The sequence below is a fragment of the Micropterus dolomieu genome, linkage group LG19 (assembly GCF_021292245.1).
Source record: "Micropterus dolomieu isolate WLL.071019.BEF.003 ecotype Adirondacks linkage group LG19, ASM2129224v1, whole genome shotgun sequence".
NCBI lineage: Eukaryota > Metazoa > Chordata > Actinopteri > Centrarchiformes > Centrarchidae > Micropterus > Micropterus dolomieu.
Window position 1 is genome coordinate 10,126,041 of NC_060168.1, and position 21,312 is coordinate 10,147,352.

General features: G+C 40.8%; 1 protein-coding gene across 1 annotated transcript in view; it reads right to left on the minus strand.

Annotated features, from left to right (window-relative positions):
* The window catches only part of LOC123958169 (teneurin-2), a 186,250-nt gene that overhangs the window by 85,147 nt on the left and 79,791 nt on the right, over positions 1 to 21,312 (minus strand). Inside the window, exon 2 of the mRNA XM_046031429.1 lies at positions 16,479 to 16,828. Within this exon, the coding sequence (XP_045887385.1) occupies positions 16,479 to 16,704 (226 nt within the window). The 5' untranslated portion in view covers positions 16,705 to 16,828. The remainder of the gene's footprint in view (positions 1 to 16,478; positions 16,829 to 21,312) is intronic.

Below are 21,312 nucleotides of genomic sequence, written 5' to 3' on the forward strand. Positions count from 1 at the left end.
AGTAACACATTACAACACACTTTAACCTGAAAATAAGTCTTTTTTTAAATAATTCACTGACACTGCAACACGTTTCGGCAACAGAAAAAAAGTCTGGATCAATCTGGATCATGGATCATGCGAAAATAGAATTCTATATGTGTTTTCTTTGATGATTTACTTTCATGATTAGAGAGGCTGCTGTCAATGCATCCTGACCGGTCCTGCCGGAGTGTCGGGAGATTCAAATACTCAATGAAGTTATGCTGCTGTACTTTGTGCGTAAAAGCACACAGTGTCTTTCTTAATGGGGAGACGATTCATCCTATTTCACCCATCCACAACAGACCCGCTATTAATCACAAATGTTCATTTTTATGACAAATACCCACCTAATCCGCCGATATAACTGCGATCTGCGCATCACTAGAACCCACCTATCTTACTGTCTGAATAATGCGCCCATTAAATAGCAGTGAAAGTAACTCAAAAGTAATGCAAAAGTAGTCTAAAGCATTACAATTCAGAGACAGAAATATTGTAATATAACTAATTACTCTCAAATGACAGTAACTAGTAATCTATAATGTATTACATTTTGGAAGTAACTTGCCCAACACTGTTGGAGAATATAGTACAGATAGTCTTTCTATCTGTCGTCTCATCTCCCACCACACACACATACATCCTCTCATTCGCACGGCTATGGTTCATCCTCTATCAGACACTTATCTATCTCTGCCCATGTTTATGTAGATCAGCTCCTCCAAAGAGTTCCCCTCTTTGTATAGATAGTAATGAACTTAGCAAAAGAAAATGAGTATGTAAACATATGCAAAATGGGCTGTAGATACAGACAAGAGACAATTGCTGGAGTTTGAGGGAGAGGATTCATGAATTCATGAATTTTAAAAGATGTGGCCATTGAATTCGTTTAGTTCACACAGGCGGCCGCTCTGCTATATAGTGGGAAGAGGGGAAAAATGTACTTCCTCTAAAGTTGATAGGAGGAAAAAGTGAGGCGTGCTGATGACAATAAAGGGGATCATAAGATGAGGTAGTGAAGGATGATGAAATTCTTGGTCATGGTGAACAGTTTCTGCAGACAGAGACAGACAGAGGGCAGACAGAAAGAGGAGTGCTATGTTTACCTGAATTAAAGGCCAACATAGTGGATTTAATGAAAGCACCTAAGCAGAGAGATGGAGAGGGAGAAAGAGTTCTTCGGCTTTGACTTCTGCACACATTACACAAAGGTCAAGGTTCAAGGTCACTGTTGTTTATGTGAGTGAGGATGGAGTTTGTGGGATTGTTATGATTGTCGCCCATATTATTACTCTCACACACGCACTTGGCACACAAACACATGGCGCAGCAGTAGAGAATAATAATAAACATCTTCACAAATAAGTGTTTCCATGGTGACGAGGTGAAGTAGTGGATAAAAGTGAATGTTGCATACGTACACACATCAGAGGTGAGGATGCTAATGAACAAAACCTCTCCAGATGTTGTTAAAGAGATTACACACAAAATGCTTATTTCTCATCTATAAGAAAAACTCTTCAATTACACATGGAAAATGCCCTATCTTTATTTTCATATTGGATGATTCTGAGCTCATGATTTACATCAAATACTACTAGTTTGTGTTAAGTGCAGGAACGTGTTCTTTATAGCAAGACAGAAATGAAGCGTGTGGAGATCGGGGTGGTGGATATGTAGCACATCTGACTTTGTTGTGGGAGATGGGAGATAGGAATTTGTGTCATCTCACAGGACTGCAATTAATTTTCTTTTTTCTTCTTCGTATTCCCCAACAACAGCACTCCCCTCAGCTCTGTGGAGCTATTTAATGTCTTTCAGCTCACTGTTTTGATTTTACCACCCACAACTTTACTGTTTTGGTTTACTCTCACCCCCCTCATCAACCTTATTTGTAGACGCAGCAGGCTGCTGTTTTCAACGATAAACCTCTAATAAACCCACTGTATGCTACCCACTCAGCACCAAACAGCACACAGTCAAAGTTATTGACTAGCTGGTGAAAATACTGGAACATTTAGCAGCTAAAGAGCCAGAACTTTCCCTCAGGAGCTGGTGACGACCAAAACGGAGCTGAAGATGACCTGACGGCTTAAAACAACAACAAAAAAATAAATAAATACTTTGTTTTGTAGTTGCTTAAGCTTAACCATACTAATTATACATAACTTGCTATAACCATTTTTCAAGTTGATTAATCTAACAGTTATTTTTTCGATTAATCGATTAATCTAATGACTAATTTTGTGTATTCTAAAGAAAAAAAAGTTGCCTATTACTCGATTAACATAACAATTTATCCAAAATAAAACAAAAACATGTCTATCAGTACTATTTTATTCAATCATCCTGATGAATCACATTAGAATAATGACAATAGCAGCACATCCTAAAATGAATCAATTTTCCACGTCACTGATGTGTTGTGATGATAACAATAACAGACATTAATTGAGCTACTTTACTTAAAACTTTAAATGTTTCTGACATGGATTTATTTCAATATTGAGTAATGCAGTATGATAATAAAATTTCTGCATCAGTGTGGGACAAAGAAAACAACTAAACCATTCACAGACTGTACAGACAGTCACAGATTGTCTGTAATCTTAGATTCAGCTGTTCTCTTTCATGTGTGACCGTTAAATAAACAGAAAATATAAATGGACGGACATTAGATGACAAACGGTGTAACGTTACAATACCATGACAGCAGTGGGGCAGAAATAGTAGAAAATACATTTTAACAGACTACGTGTCCTCGTGCTGATAATGTGCCATGCTTGTGTGGAGACAGAAAGTAAACAGGATTTGCGGGGTTGCCATCAGTGCTCCGGGATACTTTCGCTTCACGTGTTCATGCTGCTTCACATATTCGTGGACAGCAGTTGTGCTGCAGTGCAATTCACAGAGCTCACAAAGCAGCGATGCTTCGACGCACGTAATGCAAGTCGATGTATTTACATAATCGATTACGTCGACTACATCGCCCAGCCTTATCTTAGTTATTAACTAAACAACACCAACAATAACAACAACCTTAATAAAAATATGAAGATATGAAGAGAAGATATTTGACCCCCTCATCTGCTCTCTATTCAATCTCAAAGCCCTTATCTGGAGTTTTGTACTGTAGTCTTTCTTTGCTCTTAGGCTAAATATCTTATCTCGGTCATCACCCTCATGACCATCAGATAAAATGTGTCATCCCTCAAGAAGGAGATTATTCTTTGACTCTTATTTGCGGGGATTAAAAACAAAGCAGTTTGAGGCAGATGATAGTGTCAAGATCTTGACATCTGGAAACTAAACGTTGGCATTTTCCTCTAATAAGTAAATAAAACGTTAGCACACATGCTATTACTTCAAAGATTGGCACATTTATTCATCTTGATTGTCAGGAAGAAAGGTAATGTTTCATGTTGCTTTGGGAAACAATGAAACAGAAATTATTCTTTTATCAAAGTTGAATGTGGATGTAAATATATTTATTGTTTCATTAAATGCCTCAATGTCTACCTTTTCAAATTTTTTTGCCTCCCAAAGTGCTCCTTGCTGCTCATAGTGAGTGAGTGGCAGCAGCTGAGATGTGTTACAGCATTACCTTCCCTGTGTGACTGACATGTCGTGACAGGATGACAGGGCATACTGACAGTCAACCTCGTAGGGTTTGGTGTTAATTATCAAAAGTTCATTTCACACACACACGTTTTCAAACACACATACATATCCCATAGCATGTGGCATGTCATTAACGCCACCATTAGCAGCGCAGTAACAACTTAACAGATATGCCCAAATAGGAGTGTCATGGTCAAACACTTCCCACACCTCCCAGATGACATCCGTTCTTTTGGCTCCTGCCTGAGCCACAGGGGCCCTTGCACCTCCTAATGAGGAGACCAAAATAGGTGTGACAAATGTCATCTGTCCCTGGGCTAGTTCCACTCCTGCCCAGAGGACAGCAGTCTGGGTTGGACAGGACATGACAGGACATGACACAACACCATGCACTCTGGAGGAGTTCTTGTCACTGAGAGGTGTAGTGCTAAGCAGTGAAACATCTCTCATCCATGAATAAGAGGCCAAAGTTGCCTAGACTTGAAAGGCATGCCTCACTGTTGCTTATAACACTGGAATACTTCACTTACATCTACTAAGAAATCAGTTTTAAAAAGAAAGACTTCTCAGGAATGTTGAAAACTTGATGTGACATGCATTACCCCAGACACACTTTAAAAAAGGGATGTTTTTAATAAGTCTGGAGAATTGAACAGGGAATGGTAAAGACCTCAACCTATGAATAAATACAGAGACGGTAGTATAGCCAATTGACTAAAATAAGTATGCTAGTATGCACTGCTAAGCTAAACATATATGGATCTTTTGCAGTATTTGTTTAGGAATACTGATATATTACATATATGAACAAGGATTTACTGGGGCTGAAAACCAGCCCGGAACTTTGAGATGGAGAGGCCTTTTATGCGAGCAGAAAGAAACATTTTTCAGAATCAGAATCACAATCAGCTTTATTTGCCAGGTATGTGTACACATATGAGGAATTTGATTCAGGATTGTACAATGCTTACGATGTGCTTACTTACAATACAATAATACAATAAATTCACACACAAGGTACAGTGTAGTGAACACATACCTGTATCTACACACTATAAACAAAAACAATATAGACAGATTGAGACAATAGTGCAATGAGCAGAGTGCAAATGATGCAGGTGAAAAATTATTATCGTTATTGTGTTATGTATATGAGGTAGGTGGATTTGATACAGTATATACAATATGACAATATGAACATCTCTGAAATAGAGAATGATGAAGTAGTAAGTGATAACCAGTAAACAGGTGGCTGATTAGAGACAGAGTTACTGGGTTATTGCACAGGAATTGTTCCTGACTGTGAGTCAGAAGTCAGCTGTTCATCAGAGTGATGGCTTGCGGGAAGAAACTGTTCCTGAGTCTGTTGGTTTTGGCGTACAGTGCTCTGTAGCGCCTACCAGAGGGGAGAAGCTGGAACAGGTTGTGTCCAGGGTGAGATGGATCTGCAGTTATGTTTCCTGCCCATTTCCTGACTCTGGAAATGTATAAGTCCTGAATGGATGGCAGGTTGGCACGATGATCTTTTCTGCCGTCCCGACTGTCCGTTGTAGTCTGCTGCTGTCCTTTTTGGTGGCAGATCCAAACCAGAAAGTGATGGACGTGCAGAGGACAGATGGTTGATGGCTGTGTAGAAGTGGATCAGCAGCTCCTTAGGCAGGTTGAGCTTCCTTAGCTGGCACAGGTATAGTCGATCCCAGAAACCTGAAGGATTCCACAGCAGACACAGGGCTGTTGAGTTTGACAGATGGATCTCCTGAGGCGCTGAGGATGTCCGGGATGATGGTGTCGAACGACGAGCTGAGGTCCACGAACAGGATCCTTGCATATGTCCCTGTCCCTGTTTGCAGTTATTTTAATACTAATAGTGTTTTTGTGGTGTGAAGAGAACCAGATTATGCTGAACACATTCAAGAACCTTTACGATGACACCTGCCTCCTCAGTTTAAGCAAGCCACCACTGCACTGAGAAGGCCAGGTCCGGTATGCCTGAGATGGAACACTTAAGTCACAGTATACTGCTAACTACCAACATGTCATATGTACAGTCAGTCAGAGTGCGTAAAATAGTTAAAAATGCTCACACATACATACACACTCACATACTGAATGTTTTTAAAATATAATGAAAAACCAGAGGTGGGGGATTCGAGTCACATGACTTGACTAGAGAGAGAGACTAGACAAATTTGAAGACTTGAGACTTGACTTAGACTTGAGACAGATGACTAGATTTTCAAGTCATCTGTCTCAATGACTTGATTTTTCAAATAAATACTTGCATTCGCTCATTCCAACATTTGCAGATAATCCTGCAACCATGTGTGCTTTGCATAACGTTAATAGTCCCGATCTCAGTAACAGCAGCGTAGAAAAAGACCATTACGTGTAGTACAATACAGACATTCAAGGATTATGTTGTCAATGATGGTAGGAAGAAATAAACAGCGGTGTGCAAGGTCTGCAGCTCAAAAATCAGTGACACGACACTAGGGTGACCAGCCGTCCCGAAAAACCCGATACAGTCCTGAATTATGACCATGCCCCGACCCCTATCCAGTTTGTCCCGAAAATTAGACCTAACATGAGTTTTGATTATAGCCCAATTAAACATTAAATACTCATTGTTGTATAGTTATCTTGATCCAGCAGTGGCTGCAGGTTATCTGTACACTGTGTCAACAGCGTTGTTATAGCCTCAAAGTAACACTTGGCTCTTTTCCCCTTTTTGTTTTCTTGTGGTTAGTGGACGTTACAGTCGCGACGACAGGGAAAGTGCACGGCAGAGAGATCTGACACGCGCGTTGCGCAAACAGATGTGACACTACACTGATGACATGAATAAAATAAATATAAAAATGAAGTAAAAGATCATGACTTACCTACATCCACAGTTGTGTTTTTCCTAATAACAGACAGGTGACTTCATGAACAAAAATAACAAATTTTAGTGTTGTGTTTTGATTTTCACGTGTTAATGTTCATTGACAGTCAATGTACCGGTAGCCACGCCCCCCGGTCCCGAATTTAACCCTTTCTCATCTGGTCACCCTACACGACACCCACAACATCCAACTTCATCCGTCAATATAGACGCTATAAAGAAAGGTACGTTACGTTACGTAACTGTGGCTTTTTGGCTAATTTATAGGCTGGACGAACGCATAGAAAGCTAGCGTTAAATTTAAGCTACACCGAGTTATTGGGCTGCAATTTGGTGCTGTTGTAACATTAACTTTATATGAAAACCTCTAAACATTCCTGGTGGTAATTTCAAGATATCAATACAGCGGGTACAATCAGCACCTCTGCCAGACCAAGCAGTACAATCAAAATTGAGGTGACTCACCTTAGAAGCCTCATAGTAACTTAATCCATCGATTGATTATATTCCACCTAAAATGGTCTTGTTGTCAAAGGTCCAGACGATCCAATCCAGTAAAAAGATTTAGTCCAAAACACATTATTTCATCAAGAAATCCCCAGAGACTGCTGCTGCATCATTTCATATTTACCGGCAAACGTGGTTAATATGTCATTATAACTGTAATAACTCCGATTTGGATGTAAACCACAGACTGTATATAAAAAATTTAAACATAGATGTAAACAAATGCAATATCTTGTATTCAAATTAGCTGCTAAACTCTGACCTTTCGACTGATAGCTATTTTGACCCAATAGTAGCTCACATGTCCCTCTTACAGCCAACGAGAGCTTGCGCTGCAAGAAAGGGCCAGCCCCTATTATTTCATGGGTAGGCCGAGCCAGTTGTAACCAATTGTGCCGATGACTGGCACTTCGTGTAGCCAATAAAATTCTGAAAATAACGATATCCAGCTTTAAGTAGGAAGTTCATGATCTACAAGCAAAAAAACACATCTGTGTCAAGCTACAGCGTGATGCAGTAGCAGCCCCTTGCTGTTTTTGAAAAAAAATATGCTAAGACATATTCTTAGAAAAACCTGTGTAAAATCTTATTTTTTCATGGTATTGATATAAAATTTAAAATTGGACTAGGTAAGGCTTTATGCTGCCCTACAGTGTTTTCCAGCTAGTAATACCAGCTGTAGTTGTCTTCATGGAAAAGAAAAATATATTACTTTTAGTGTGTTTAAACTTGTATTAATCAATTCCAGTAGCACTTACAGTGATTCTGACTTTTGACACTTCAGAGTTTTATTTTTAAGAGAAGCCCCAAAACCATGCATTTACTCCAAATGGTTCAAGAACTGCATTCAATTAACTTTGGATATACCTTGAATAAGAGCTTTCCGTTACTGACACATGTTTCTATTACTCTATTTTTCTGCCCCATTTTAGTAGACTAAATAATAGAAACACCTATAGTTCAATATAGTTATAACAGAAACCCTCACTACATTTTCCAAAATGATGATACAGTTGAATTGCCACCTCTGTTAAAACTGTTTAAACAAACTGAATTCCTAAGAATTTCATATGACTCGACTTGACTTTCATCACAGTAACTTGGGACTCGCTTGAGACTTGAAGGTTAAAACTTGAGACTTGCTTGTGACTTAGACATGTGTGACTTACTCCCACCTCTGTCAAAAGCTACACATGCATGAGAAGAATATCAGTAATAAATATGACTAACGGTAATCCATTTCCTTATTCTATTCATGCATAATATGATTTCGGATGGAAAGCAAACTCATTGGGGCCATTGAGCCAATCAGATTTCAGCAAAAATGAGAATCATTCCATGTTGGGAGTGGCCGCTCGTACCCTCACCCATTAAAACCCACTTTATAACTGGGAGATTTCTGACTTTGGCAACTCCTAGTGATTTTATCCAAAAAGACACTGACAGACGGCAATGCATGCTGCTACACTCCTCCACCCATAGATCTGACCGGGGAACACTGAAACATCATTCTGGGATGATGGGAAGATAAAAGATATTTCTGAGATTGTGAAAATTCCTTTGAAGACGCAACCTGCTGCTGGTTTAAAAAAGCCTTAAGATTTGCATAGGAAATAATACGTGACCAAATCATGGAATAATGTATGGTCTGTTATTTCTGTACATCAGTACACCACATCACCTATTACGACTTACATATATAGAATATTCCACCTTCTCATGTCTACCATTTCTGAACCACTTTTCCCTGAATCTATAGCATCATCTGTTATGTGTCTTCATCTGCATGGTGATTGAAGTTTATCTGGAAATGCAGAAACATCATTGAGAAAGCAAGTCATTTGGATTGACATCAGTTTTGTCATGAAAGCAACAGAACTGGCATCAAAACAGACGTACCAAGTAAATAAGAAACGTGGCATATATCCGCACACGCAAACACATACACACAGATTTAAATTGTGTGGCTGGGGAACATGTTTAATCACAGCCTGGGAAGCAAGTGATTCGGTGGAGAATGGAAAAAAAACACTTGATAACACTGACATTTACAATCTGCCTCATTTATCAAAAGCTGCCAAAGCAGAGTCAAATAGGGTCATTACATAGTAAGCATAGATTAACTCAATTCTCACAAAGCCGACACAACATTGTCTAATAAATGATTTTTAGTTTAAGAAAATTACAGATGTCAGCATGTATTTCCCCAGACTCTGTCAATGACTTGTCTTATTTGTTACCCAATATTTGTGTGTGTGAAGAGCCAGCATCGGTGCTAAATAGCTGGCACATTCAGCATGCATTTCCCTGGCCTCATCCTATTATTTGTCTCATTTTTTACCCAGTGTTTGCATGTGTGTCTGTGTGTGCATGCACCTGTGCCAACATCAGTGCTAATAGCTAGCACTTTTACTTATATCACTGACAGGATTTGACAGTCTAGGCTGATGTGTAACTTGGATTTGTGTGGATAATGTTATAGAGTGAATCTCAAGGGCACATCGGGTTCTCATACTTAGTACCAGTCATTCTATTTAGTCCCAAAACAACAAATCACTCTCACTCATTCACAAACGCACACCGTTTTTACAGGCACATCCAAGATGCAGGGAAAAGAGCTAATGTTAGTCTGTAACAGGGTGCTTTTGACATATACAGTAGCCTGAGTGTGTGCATACGAACACCAAATGCTGGACCAGATGTTATCTTGAGTTAAGTTCCCCCTTTGCTCGTGTTGGGGCCACACATACAAACTCACACGAGCAATTTCCAGTCTATAAAAGAGCGAATATGGGTATGGGCTGAGTGGGTTGTGGTTTGGAGTAGTGGAGTAGAGTCAGCCCCAGGATATTCTTCAGCGACTCGTCTGCTTTGCTGCTGCAACTATGGGATGCTTTTGAGTGTCAGCAGCTGGCAGAGGCGCAGAATGCCAGGGAGAAGACAAAGATAAAGCGGGATCGGAGGAAGAGGAGAGGGATTGCATTTAATCGCACCACCATTTATTTTTAATAGCATGCAGCTGCTTTGTTCTCTCTTTGATCATAAGCAGGCCAGGTTGACTGTAACGCAACGGAATGCATGGACACACACAGGCACATGGGCATGCATAGATTTTGGTTGATTATATGATTTTTGCTATCCTTTGCTCACATTTTTTGAATGTCCAAATCCCTATGCACCGCTGTCCTTGTCACTGTCTGTGGAGGGCTGCAGACAGACATATGCTACTTCTGTGACACATGGTGTCATCAGGCGCTGCAAGAGATAGGCTTCACCAGGAGGCGTAACACGTGGTAGGCACACACTATCCCCCCAATTCAACCCACCAATGTGCAGAAACCCTGACTAAGCAGAAGACTATGCTAGTGATGTGACAAGGACAAGAACCCTCACCGGCTTCCCTCCGGTGAACACAGCAGTTGTGCTCATTGGAAGCCATCCAAATGCACCACTACCAGGAATCAAACCCTGGTTCTCTGCTGTGATGGGAGAGAACTTTACTCCTGTACCACCTGTGTACCAACGCAAGTCTGTCGCAAAGCAATGAAGTCTGCAAAGGTAGCTTGTATCCAATCTGCTGTTCATGCAGATACTTGGAAGAACGGAGAGGACCAGATGAAGCAGAGGATGCCTCTTTAGGCTAAAGCCTCCTCCCACATTTTCCTTGCCATACAGTCTTGAATACAGGCAGTTGAGGTAATCATGCCAGGATGCGAGTGGCAGAGTTTGGCAGAGTTTTTGGACAAAACAATCCTTGGCTACCGTAATCATTTCTCACATCAAAGTTGATGGGGAAAAGGGAATGCAGAATGAGTAAGCATGGCCATTATATAGTATCTGTATTGCTGGCCCTTATAGCTGTGAATGGGCACATTCTGATTATATTTGCACATATGCATATTTCAGTGCATCTATGAAGATGAGAAGCCTTGTGTGAATCAAACAAAGACACACGCGCACACACACGCGCGCACACACACACACACACAGCATGCTCATTCTCAAAGAAAGGGCCTCAACATAAAAAAATTGTGATTTGATCACTAAAGCAACAATATAGAAAGAGCAAGGTTGAGAGGAGGGGAGGTCAGACAGAGAAAGCATGAAAGATGTGACTGAAGAGCAAAAGAGGACATAAAAGAAAGTGAGAATAAAAGTCAAAGATGGAAAGACAGACCCTCAGAGAGCGACAGAGACAGAATGATTAGGGATAGTAGATGATGTTGAGTCCAGGCAGTAAGGCAGGCAGGTGGGTGGGTGGTGGATTCTCTGTGTGGTTTCCATCCCTGGGGGCAAAGCAGCAGAGGAGAATGTAGAGGGGCTCATTTAGATCCTTCTACAGGGAAAGGCCAAAGCTTCTAGAGACTGCAGTGGCTGTGATAATGCCTGCTGTCTAGAGGTGGACGACACACCCCTGGGATGTGCTGAATAGGAGCTACAGAGAAGGACTGGGCGAGAGACAAGGAGACGTACAGCATGAGGTGAAGGACCAGAAAGACAGAGAGGTGAGAGACTGCAGACAAACAAAGAGAGACTGCATTGGGAGAGTAGAGGTGTAGTGTGCTTCTGTTCAGCAGTGATCCATTCATATTCAACCCAAACTAACCTGCTGAAAAAATTACTGGAACTTAGACTAGATCAACTTTTATATGTATGATAGGGCAAACATGTAAGCAAAGTGCTCTATGTGAACAAAGCTTGTATTTTTGGAATCACTGATGGTTTCGAAAATGTTGTTTTGTGGTGTTAAATAGTGAACACTTGTAATGAGCTTTCCAGGCTGCTGCATGTTATGGGGAAAGTGTGTTATTTGGCTGCGCTTATTCAAGCAGAGTAGGTAATAACTGTGTAATGGGGAAACAGTGGAGTTGAGATCCAATGAAAGCGGGGGGTCTGTTGGAATACACAACCAAGCCTGCTTTATCAAAATCGGCAAGGAGCCGTTTGGGGCTGCTAGTGTACAAACACAGATAATAAACTGAAAAGAAAAAAAAATTATTCAAAATGGTCAGAAATAAGAAATGCAGTCTGGTTAGTTTTAGTATTGTTGTATCATTTCAAATAGGGATTTCAACATTATACAACAATATAATGTACAACAGCACTTTCTTATCAACTTTTATCAGTGGTAGCTGGATAATCTGACCAAATTGCTATTCATTAATTCAGCCTGACATTAGATTAAAGTAGGGCTGACCCTCAATAGTCGTAGAATCGATGCTTCGATGGGCGGAGCATGTGTAGGTGCAGCGTGTGTGTGTGTGTGTGGTGGCGGAAGAGGAACACTTCCTGAAGAGACTGTGCCCCGGCTTCACACAGTCGACTCTAGGCAGGACTTCATGATTCTGATTCGACTATGTAAATTGGGGACAGCCCTACATGAAAGTATTGTAATATGTAATTTAATGATTACTTATCGTAAGGAAGGGATCATTTTGTTTTGTTTTTCCCAGACCAATCAGTAGCCAGTGATGTATCAGTTATGTTGATGTCATTTTCAGTTGACAGGGAAGCTGAGGTAGCGGTTGCTAGGAGCACTTAACTTAAGGGTTTTTACATCAGACATGATCATTAACAGATCTCATCTATGTTTGCCACAATTTCCTGTTGTTATTTTTAATGAACGTGGATAGGTAGCTTGTTAGCTACATGGGCAGATGATGGCCCTTTCATAATCCCACCTACTAAGCTCTGATTGGTCGACTGTTTCTCCAATGGGGGAGACAGCTGTCAATGGACACAACACTAGACTTATTTGAATAGGTGAAGAAATGTGAGACGTGGCTGGTGATTCAGGGGTGCAGAACATGGCTAACTAACTAAAATGTTGATGTGAATAACATTTGAGAACTTCAACCCTAAGGTGTACATGCATAAATCGGAGACAAAGTTTGTAGTGTTATGTCTGTTGTCAGTCTTTCATGCAGATGTACAGTCAGCAAAATACTAAAAATTTAGAAAGTTAAGCACATAAGACATTTAAAACGTGTAAGCAAGCACAAACTTTATTGGAGCAGGAAGAATGTTGGATGTAGGAGGAATACATTATGAGCATGTAGACCTGGGGCGGGCCTAAATAAAGGTCATTGACATCAGCTCCTCTAACCACCTTTTAAAGCAGCAAACAGTTTCCTAATGGGCTGGGAGGTAAGTCCACAGTAAATATTTCTTGCCTGGGAGGCACAGAGGAGCAAAACACAAACATATACACCATCCCAAAAAGACTCCAAACACACTCTAAATGTGGTTCCGAAGGGAGACGATGTTCCTTTTTAAGTTGAATTTATGCTTCAGGAAACACTGAAATTCCAGTCAAGCTTTTTATGCATAATGATGTGCACTAAGTAAGTTGTTTTAGAAGGCAATGATATCATCGGAGTAAGACTAAAACTACAGTAAGCTGTAGCAGAACTATTGTGCACATCTAGAAATATATGAGAAAACAACAATTTCTTTAAGCTGTGTAGATGATAGCAAAAATGGAAATATGCTTATCATAAACGGAGTTGTACAACAGAAAAGATTATTTTGATTATAGAAGAAACCTGCTAGTGTTGCTTCAAGAATCACATCTTAAGATCTTAAGATTTGATTTGGCTCAGGACACATCCGGAGGACATCTGCTATACTCCTAAAACTTTGCACAGCATAACTTAATGCAAATGATCTTTTAGAATTACCGAAGCCACCCACAAAGATTAACCCGTGCATTGCGCCTGCATTTGAGCCTAAGTGGCATTTGCATGGGCATGATAATTAAGCCAATACACAAAAACAGTGATCATCCCATCAAGTTGTCAGTGCAGTATGAACTGGTCTCCGACTACAGGTGAGTCAATAAGCTACTCAATATGGAATTCAGCAACAGTGATTGCGTGCACACGCTCACTGAGTGCTCCAGCCCCACCTGTGCATGACTCACACCTTTTTTGTCTCACACATGAATCTAATGACAGCTGTAAGGGCAAGTCAATATGCATTAACACACCATAGAACTGTAAATTGGTTGTGCTACACATAAGCATTAAAGGAAAATTGCAGTCTGAGAATAGCTTCAGATGACCTCAAAACAAGAAGATGAAACGCCACGATGGCTCGCCCAACCAAAAGAAAAACATCATTATAATTTAATCAAAGTTAATCATATTTTCTAGTGTGGCTCCATCAAATCCATAAATTACTAATGTTGCAGGTCAGTTCAGATATCAAACCTCCCTTTCAAACCATTTGTTGGATATTCAATAAAACAACAAGGACATTATCTGAATTCAGTCTCCCTATTTCCAATTTAAGTAGTTACTGTTGTAGAAAATAAAGTTTTTGTTTACTCTTACCATCTTGGCACTAAACTACAAGCTGTTCAAAAGAACACATTGTTTCAATCCCTCACTCTGTCATGTAGTAGTTACAAAATTATAAAAATATTTGCTTGAAAGATGAAGAAAACTCTATCAGCCGCTTCTCTCGCTCTGTCTTTCTCACTCTAACTCCCTTTCTTTCTCCCTCCTTCCAGCACTACTCCTCATCCCGTGGTGTCACAGTCCATATGGTGCTGCAACACTGTTGGTCTCCCGTGGCCACACTTCCCACGATGCATCTGTGGGTCTGGGCTTTCAAGGGAGCTGATAGGCTGAGAGGACTGTGGTATCGACCAGCTATCGCCTAGTGTGAGGTCAGCTCTGTGCAGCAGTGGAGTGTGTCCGAACAGCACACACCACTGACTTCCAGTCTTTTATCCATCCCGCCAATCAATCTTCCATTTTCTATCGTTACCTTTGCCTCCACAGAACGAAGTATGCTCTTCAGTTGTATTCTTTTTCTTTTCTGTGTGTGTGCCATTAACCATTTTCTTCTTAAACTACAATCAGATTGATCAAATTCTCTTATTTCTTGAAACCACGCACAGTCAGACATGAAACCTTGACAGTATGTCAACCTTTTCAAGCGATAATGAAGATGTTCCATTTGGAAAATACCATCAAGGACTCTTCAACAAACATTTATTTACTTTTAAAGGGGATTTTACTGTTATTTTTCTCTGTTTTGAATTGTTGTGCTGTATTGCTCTGAGCACTCTTCCTCTCCTGTCTGTGTCCACGCAGAGAAAACAGAGCTTAGTACAGATCAATCCCATTGAGTCTGACTCCTTTCACAAGCCAGGGATCAATACTGCCTGTTTCATGTCCCTCTGCAATATACACATGTGCACACACAGCTACACACAACACACACACACACACACACACACACACACACACACACACACACACACAGACATGCCTATGAGAGCAGGCCCACCCCTTTAGAGATGACCTATCGGCCTATCGGCTAACTTGCTCACCAGGGGATACAGAAGTTCATTATGACAGGCTTGCCAGTGCTAAAGGTCTGCTTTGGTCCTCTGTTGCAAAATGCAGCATTTACACCATATGATTACATTAACAGCTTGTCGCAGAGGCCTCGTAAGAAACACACAGTGGCTAAAAGTCGTATACAGCAGGAAAACCTTTATATGGGCAACAATGTGACTGTTGAATGTGTGATAGCAGGTGTTTAAGCAATGTAAGAATCACATAACAGGACTGGACGGGCTCTAAAAGGGTTTAGCTATGGTTGGCTCAACCATACGCGCTGGACAGGAAAATGACTTGCTTACTGAAGCTACACTGAGAGCAGAAATTGCTCAAATTTGACAGGAAATTGCTACTTCCTTGAGTTTCTAGTTTTGCATTTTAGCTGCAATTGGCAGCCTTCATTATCTGTTATAACTAGAAAGAGATATAACCCTGGAACCATATTACATCTCAAGAACTCCTTTTTTGATGGAGCCTGCAAAAACATCACTTTGATGCTTAATAACAGTATGCCTAACCGTTTATGCAAATTAACTTTTTGGGAACTAAGTTTATTTGCTTTCTTGCCGAAAGTGAGATGAAAAGATCTATAAGGTAAATATGAAGCTAGTGACAGCAGCCTGTTAGCTTAGCTTAGCACAAAGATGGAAAGCATGGCAAAACAGCTAGCCTAGCTCAGTCCGAAGTAAAAAAAAAAATGCACCCATATTGCTCTTTAATTACCACTACATTTGTTTAAATCAAAAAAGGTGTTAAAAGGCACATGGTTCCATATAGAACAACTCTTAAAACCACAACATGTCATTTTTAAATGTTGGCTTTCATTTGGACATTACAAGGCTTGCTCCAGCCCCCTATTTTCAGTCTTTATGCTAACCTAAGCAAACCAGCAACTGGCTGTAGCTACATAGTTACTTACAGACATAAGAGTGCTAACAACATTCAAGAAAAAAAAGTGTATTTCTCAAGATGTTTAACTATACCTTCAGTCACTGTCTTGATTTTCCATCTAATGTCTCCAGTCCAGCACTGTATGGATGAAGCCCAAAACTGTACAGTTTAATAAATGCTTTTCTCCAAAAACCCACCTTGCCTGGAGTACTCATCAGCCTCGTGGTGAACCAGGTCAGTCACACACCCACCATAGTGCAGTCTCTGCTCATGGTCGAAGGCCTTGAGTGTCTCACTGGAGCTGTAGGACTTCTGAGTTGGTACACGGCACTCATCTGCATCCAGGGAGGAGGTGTTGTACTGGGAGTCTTTGGAGCAGCGACCCCTCGTCAGGGAGCGGTGCCTACGATCCTTCAGATCCATGCTGAGGTTGGGTGAGGGAGGGATGCAGGGGAAGAGATGGAAGTAGAGGAGAAGGAGATGGGGATGAGGGGCGATGGAGGGGCCTCCTAGCGGGCCTCCTTATGTCAATCTCCACTTCAGTCACCTGGAAAACAGAGATAGGGAGAGGGAGAGAGTGGAAAAGACAGCAAAAGGTTGGTATAAAATTAATGGATGCACTGCTGTGACTCACTCTTGCTTTGCACTCTCCGGAGAATCTACAGGGAAAGTTAGGTAAGAGGGAGTGCGGCGAATGGACATTTGAGCAACCAAGCACATATACAACACATTGGAGTATTGATGCGGGATAAGTAAGGCTCTTGTGGGGAGAAACAGAGCTGCCAGCGCTGTGGTCCACAGAGATAGTCAACCATCGACCGCGCTGATGAAAAATGGTCAGCCAGCATTTAAATCTACGACATAAAAACAGAGATTGACTCAAACATGGTCCAGTCATCCTAAACTGATGTCAGCAACCCATGAACACAGACACGCAAAGGGAATACAATGATGACAAGAAGGGGCAGAGAATAAAGAAACCAAAAGATGGTTGGAAAGCCGAGAGGAAAGACAGACAAAATGATGGGACAAGGGGCACAAATTATTCACACTGGAAAAAGGTAAAGGGCGAGAAAGAAAGTAAAGCAGCCGGATGCAACAGGAAGCAAGCAAGACGAGGAGAAATGAGTTGAGGGCATTGCTAGTCTCTCCCTCATTATCAGAGTGACAATGAATCCCGCTCCCTTAGAGGCTGTAAAGGATAATCACACACAGCTAGACGCAGATACACACACACACACACACACACACACACACACACACACACACACACACACTACGGCACAAACACCCAGAAACAAACACCATCAAATGCACATATACAGTATGGAGGTACCTATGCAGAGAGAGAGACTGTATTACCTGGCCCTGACAAAGCTTGTAACACAACTTGTAACACAGCTTAACATGTACATCAAGACATCACCTTCTCTGTGTTAGAGGCCGATCTGTCTAGTGATATCACATCACAACTGGTCCACTTTTAATCTATTACAATCTTATACTTGTGGATGCAGATTATACATGATTATGATGCTAATACAGCATGATACTAGTTCAGCGGCCTTGAGCAATGCATTACATTAGCAGCTAAAGATCAAAGTACAACAATACGACAACCAGCAGTAATTGACAGGAACGCTTCCAGCAGCTGCCTGTATGGGATATTTATGGTAATAAATAGGTCATCCATGTTTCTATTGCTTCAGGCCAAGGAAATTCTGGTCCACCCACTGACTTACAGCGTAGCTTTGCATTTTCATCAAAATATCTCTCAGTTTGGGCAGAATGTATTGATATCAGAGCGGGCAAGGCCATTTCTAAAGAGCAGGCATCATTTGATTCAGAATATGTGATGTAACTAATTGTATGCTGGGGCGGAGGATGAATGAGAAGGAAGAAAGAGAGAGAGAAAGATACAGAATGTGAGTCAATCTATTCAATGAGGGCTCATTTTAAAATGCTTAGAAGGTAGTATTGAAAAGTGCCCTGCTATGTCCATTGATTAACAGTAGGTATTAAGTCTCATAAAGAGCTCATTATGCTCCAGCATCCATCACACAGGCTATTAGGAGTTCAACCTTAATGTGTCGGTACCTTGAATGGAGAGTAGGGAAACAGAGAGGGATATTGGCTCAGGAAATGTGGGGACATTCAGATTGGCATTATGCAAACGATGGGCAAACAAGCCTTTGTAAGTGTACGCGGTTGTGTGTATGTCTGTTGAATAGTGGTCAGAGCTATGATTAAGAGATTATGATATTGGATATTTTAGGAAATGCACTTATTTGCTTACTTTTTAAAAGTTAGATGCAGAGTTTGACACCACTCATTGTCTACATGTTAAACACAGAGCTCAAGGCTCAAGGCTATTTGCCTAGATTAGCATAAAGAGAGGAGGCAAGGTGAAACAGCTAGCCTGACTCCTCCAAAGTTAAAAAAACATATGCCTACCAGCCAGGGGCGTAGGTATAAACAGTGTAGACATTACACTAGGGCCCACACAGTCAGTGACGGGAGCATCAATTGTCAATTATATGGTAAAATGCATCTAAATTCATAATGTAACATTAGATTACATTAGATGCTCTCCTCCTACCATTGAACTACCATTGTAATCACGTGGTATATACCCCTTTACCGTGGTGTCAGTCAGTAGTTTTACCCACAAAAGTGTGTAGCAAGCAGTAAAACAAACAACCGAATAAATATTAACTTATTTTCTTTGGTATTCGTGTCACATAGCTACACATGCTATGATGATTGCTGGGTGTGACGGAAAGGTAAGAGCAGTCACCCCACCTGGATTCAAACCTGGTTCTACAGGGTACCAAACATGCAACTTGACCGCAACGCCAAAGAGCCAGGCTCGTTGGTATGGCAGTCACAGTGCATACTCAACCGTAGTGATGGTGGTCTGTCACACTGGGTAATACTTGTACGGCTGTCCAGTCTTAAGTTTCTATTTGATCATTTGACAAGACGACAAGACTTTAGCAAGGTGAAACTGGGTGAAACGCAAAATTGAACAAGTACAATAGCAGAGCACATGTGCAAGCTAGCAGTCATGCTATTTAAACATAAAAGTTGTTTCAAGAAGAGACAGGAGAGAAAAGAATAGGAGGAGAGGGTCGCCAAGCTCCCAAATAAGACTGTTTTGTCGTTGTCGTGATTTTGCTCAATGCAGGGCTCGTCAGACGCCTTTCAAATAGGTGAGTAAACATTACAAGTGCTTTTTCGAGGGATTTGGTGAGGCTGCTGTGCTCCTGTTTGAAAGGCTGTTATCATTTCAGGGTCAGGTCGCCGCTGTGCACCAGTTTGTGTGGATGTGAATGTGCTTGTGGGTATTAAACCATGTGTGCGCTATAGCTGGCCTGTGTTCAGGACATGGTGTTGTTTTTATGTAGGCAGCTTTTCTTGCTCATTAACATGATCTCTCTGTTGAAAAGGAATGGTGGTTGCCGTGCACTCAGCTGTTTATAGTGACATTTCAGGATTTTGACAATGACAGCACTGGCAATTTGTTAATATGAAAAGAAATTGATTTAAGAAGGTTATGTATTTACTGCATATAATCTTATCAGTTGTTAAACTGTACACAATGAGGAAACAAGGCACACAAATTTGCAATATAGGGTTCTGTTCTAGACATGAACAGAGTGTGTGTGCGTGTGCTTCGTAACTGAGGAGCCCAAGGGCCCATTATAACCGCCTGCACTGGGGCCCGTTGTTACTACCTTACACTACTGCTACCAGCATCTTTAAAGTCCACAAAAAAATATGTTGTATCATGTTTAATCTCTATACAAACTAAAAGGGAAAACAAACAACAACCTGGGGTTTTCAGGTAAGGTAAGTTCTGTAAGTTTTTCTTGACAAACATCACTTTATCCCTCCGCATAGTGCTGTAGTACAGCTCCTACGCCAACAAGTATGTAACAACAAGAATCCAGGAAGAACAAGAATCCAGGAAGTCTCACGGTCTGGCTGTCGAGATGTCAGATCACACTGACATTTATAATGACAGAATGCTGTGCCGGTCCCCACCATATGTCTAGGTAAGGACAGTGTAGTGGTTTATTTAAAGTTTCTGTTTTTAGCGACCTTCAAAGAACAACATTTCAAAACAAGGAGAGCATAGAGGAGATGCCATTTTTACAACATGTAGACTTTTTAGACAGCAGTGACAGTGGATTTTATGGATATCATGGAAATCAAGTTACAATAATGTATGTACCCGCACTGCTGTGCTTGTATGGTACCTGTAGTTTTGTATGCTAACAATTTTAATTATGCTAGAAAAATATGCTAACACACAATTTGTAATGAACATTTCTAACTTTCTAATCTAAAAGTGCTGTAGTAGATGCTCATTAACTTCAGAATATGGATAGTAAACCCCAGGAACAATTTGTACTTTTTAAGATGCAAGAATTGCTGAATAAGAGATTGCATTGAGTTACAGAAGCTAGTGGAAAAGCAACTAGCTTGGAGGTGACATCAGGACTTTGGCTCTTTATTTGATACAAAGTAGTAACAGCACTTAACCCTAAAACCTTAAACCCCCTGCTTCCAGTATTTATATTAAGCTAGGCTAATCACCTCTTGGCTCTAGCTCTGTCTTCTCCTCTAAATCTTGTAAAGAAAGTAAATGAGCTGAATTCAAAAATGTTGAACTATTCCTTTTAAAGCTGTGACATATTTTGCAAGGCAGTGCATATAGCTGGGTTTACAGATATAGTAGCAAATAAATTTACTTAATATCCCCCATTGTACAGTTAAAATTTGTGTGTAGCGATCACACTTGAAGAACTTGGTAGTAGTTTGTAGGTGTAATGGTAGTTGAGGAGGAGGAGAAAGAAGGCAAAATGAGAGATAGATGGATAAAGTGAAGAAAGCCCAGGGGTCCAATCACAAGATCTGGAATGCATATCAATCACAATCCCCCCACGCAGGTCTATTGCTCAAGGTCGCTAAAGCACACACCTTTGCACGCATGCGCACACACACACACACACACACACACACACA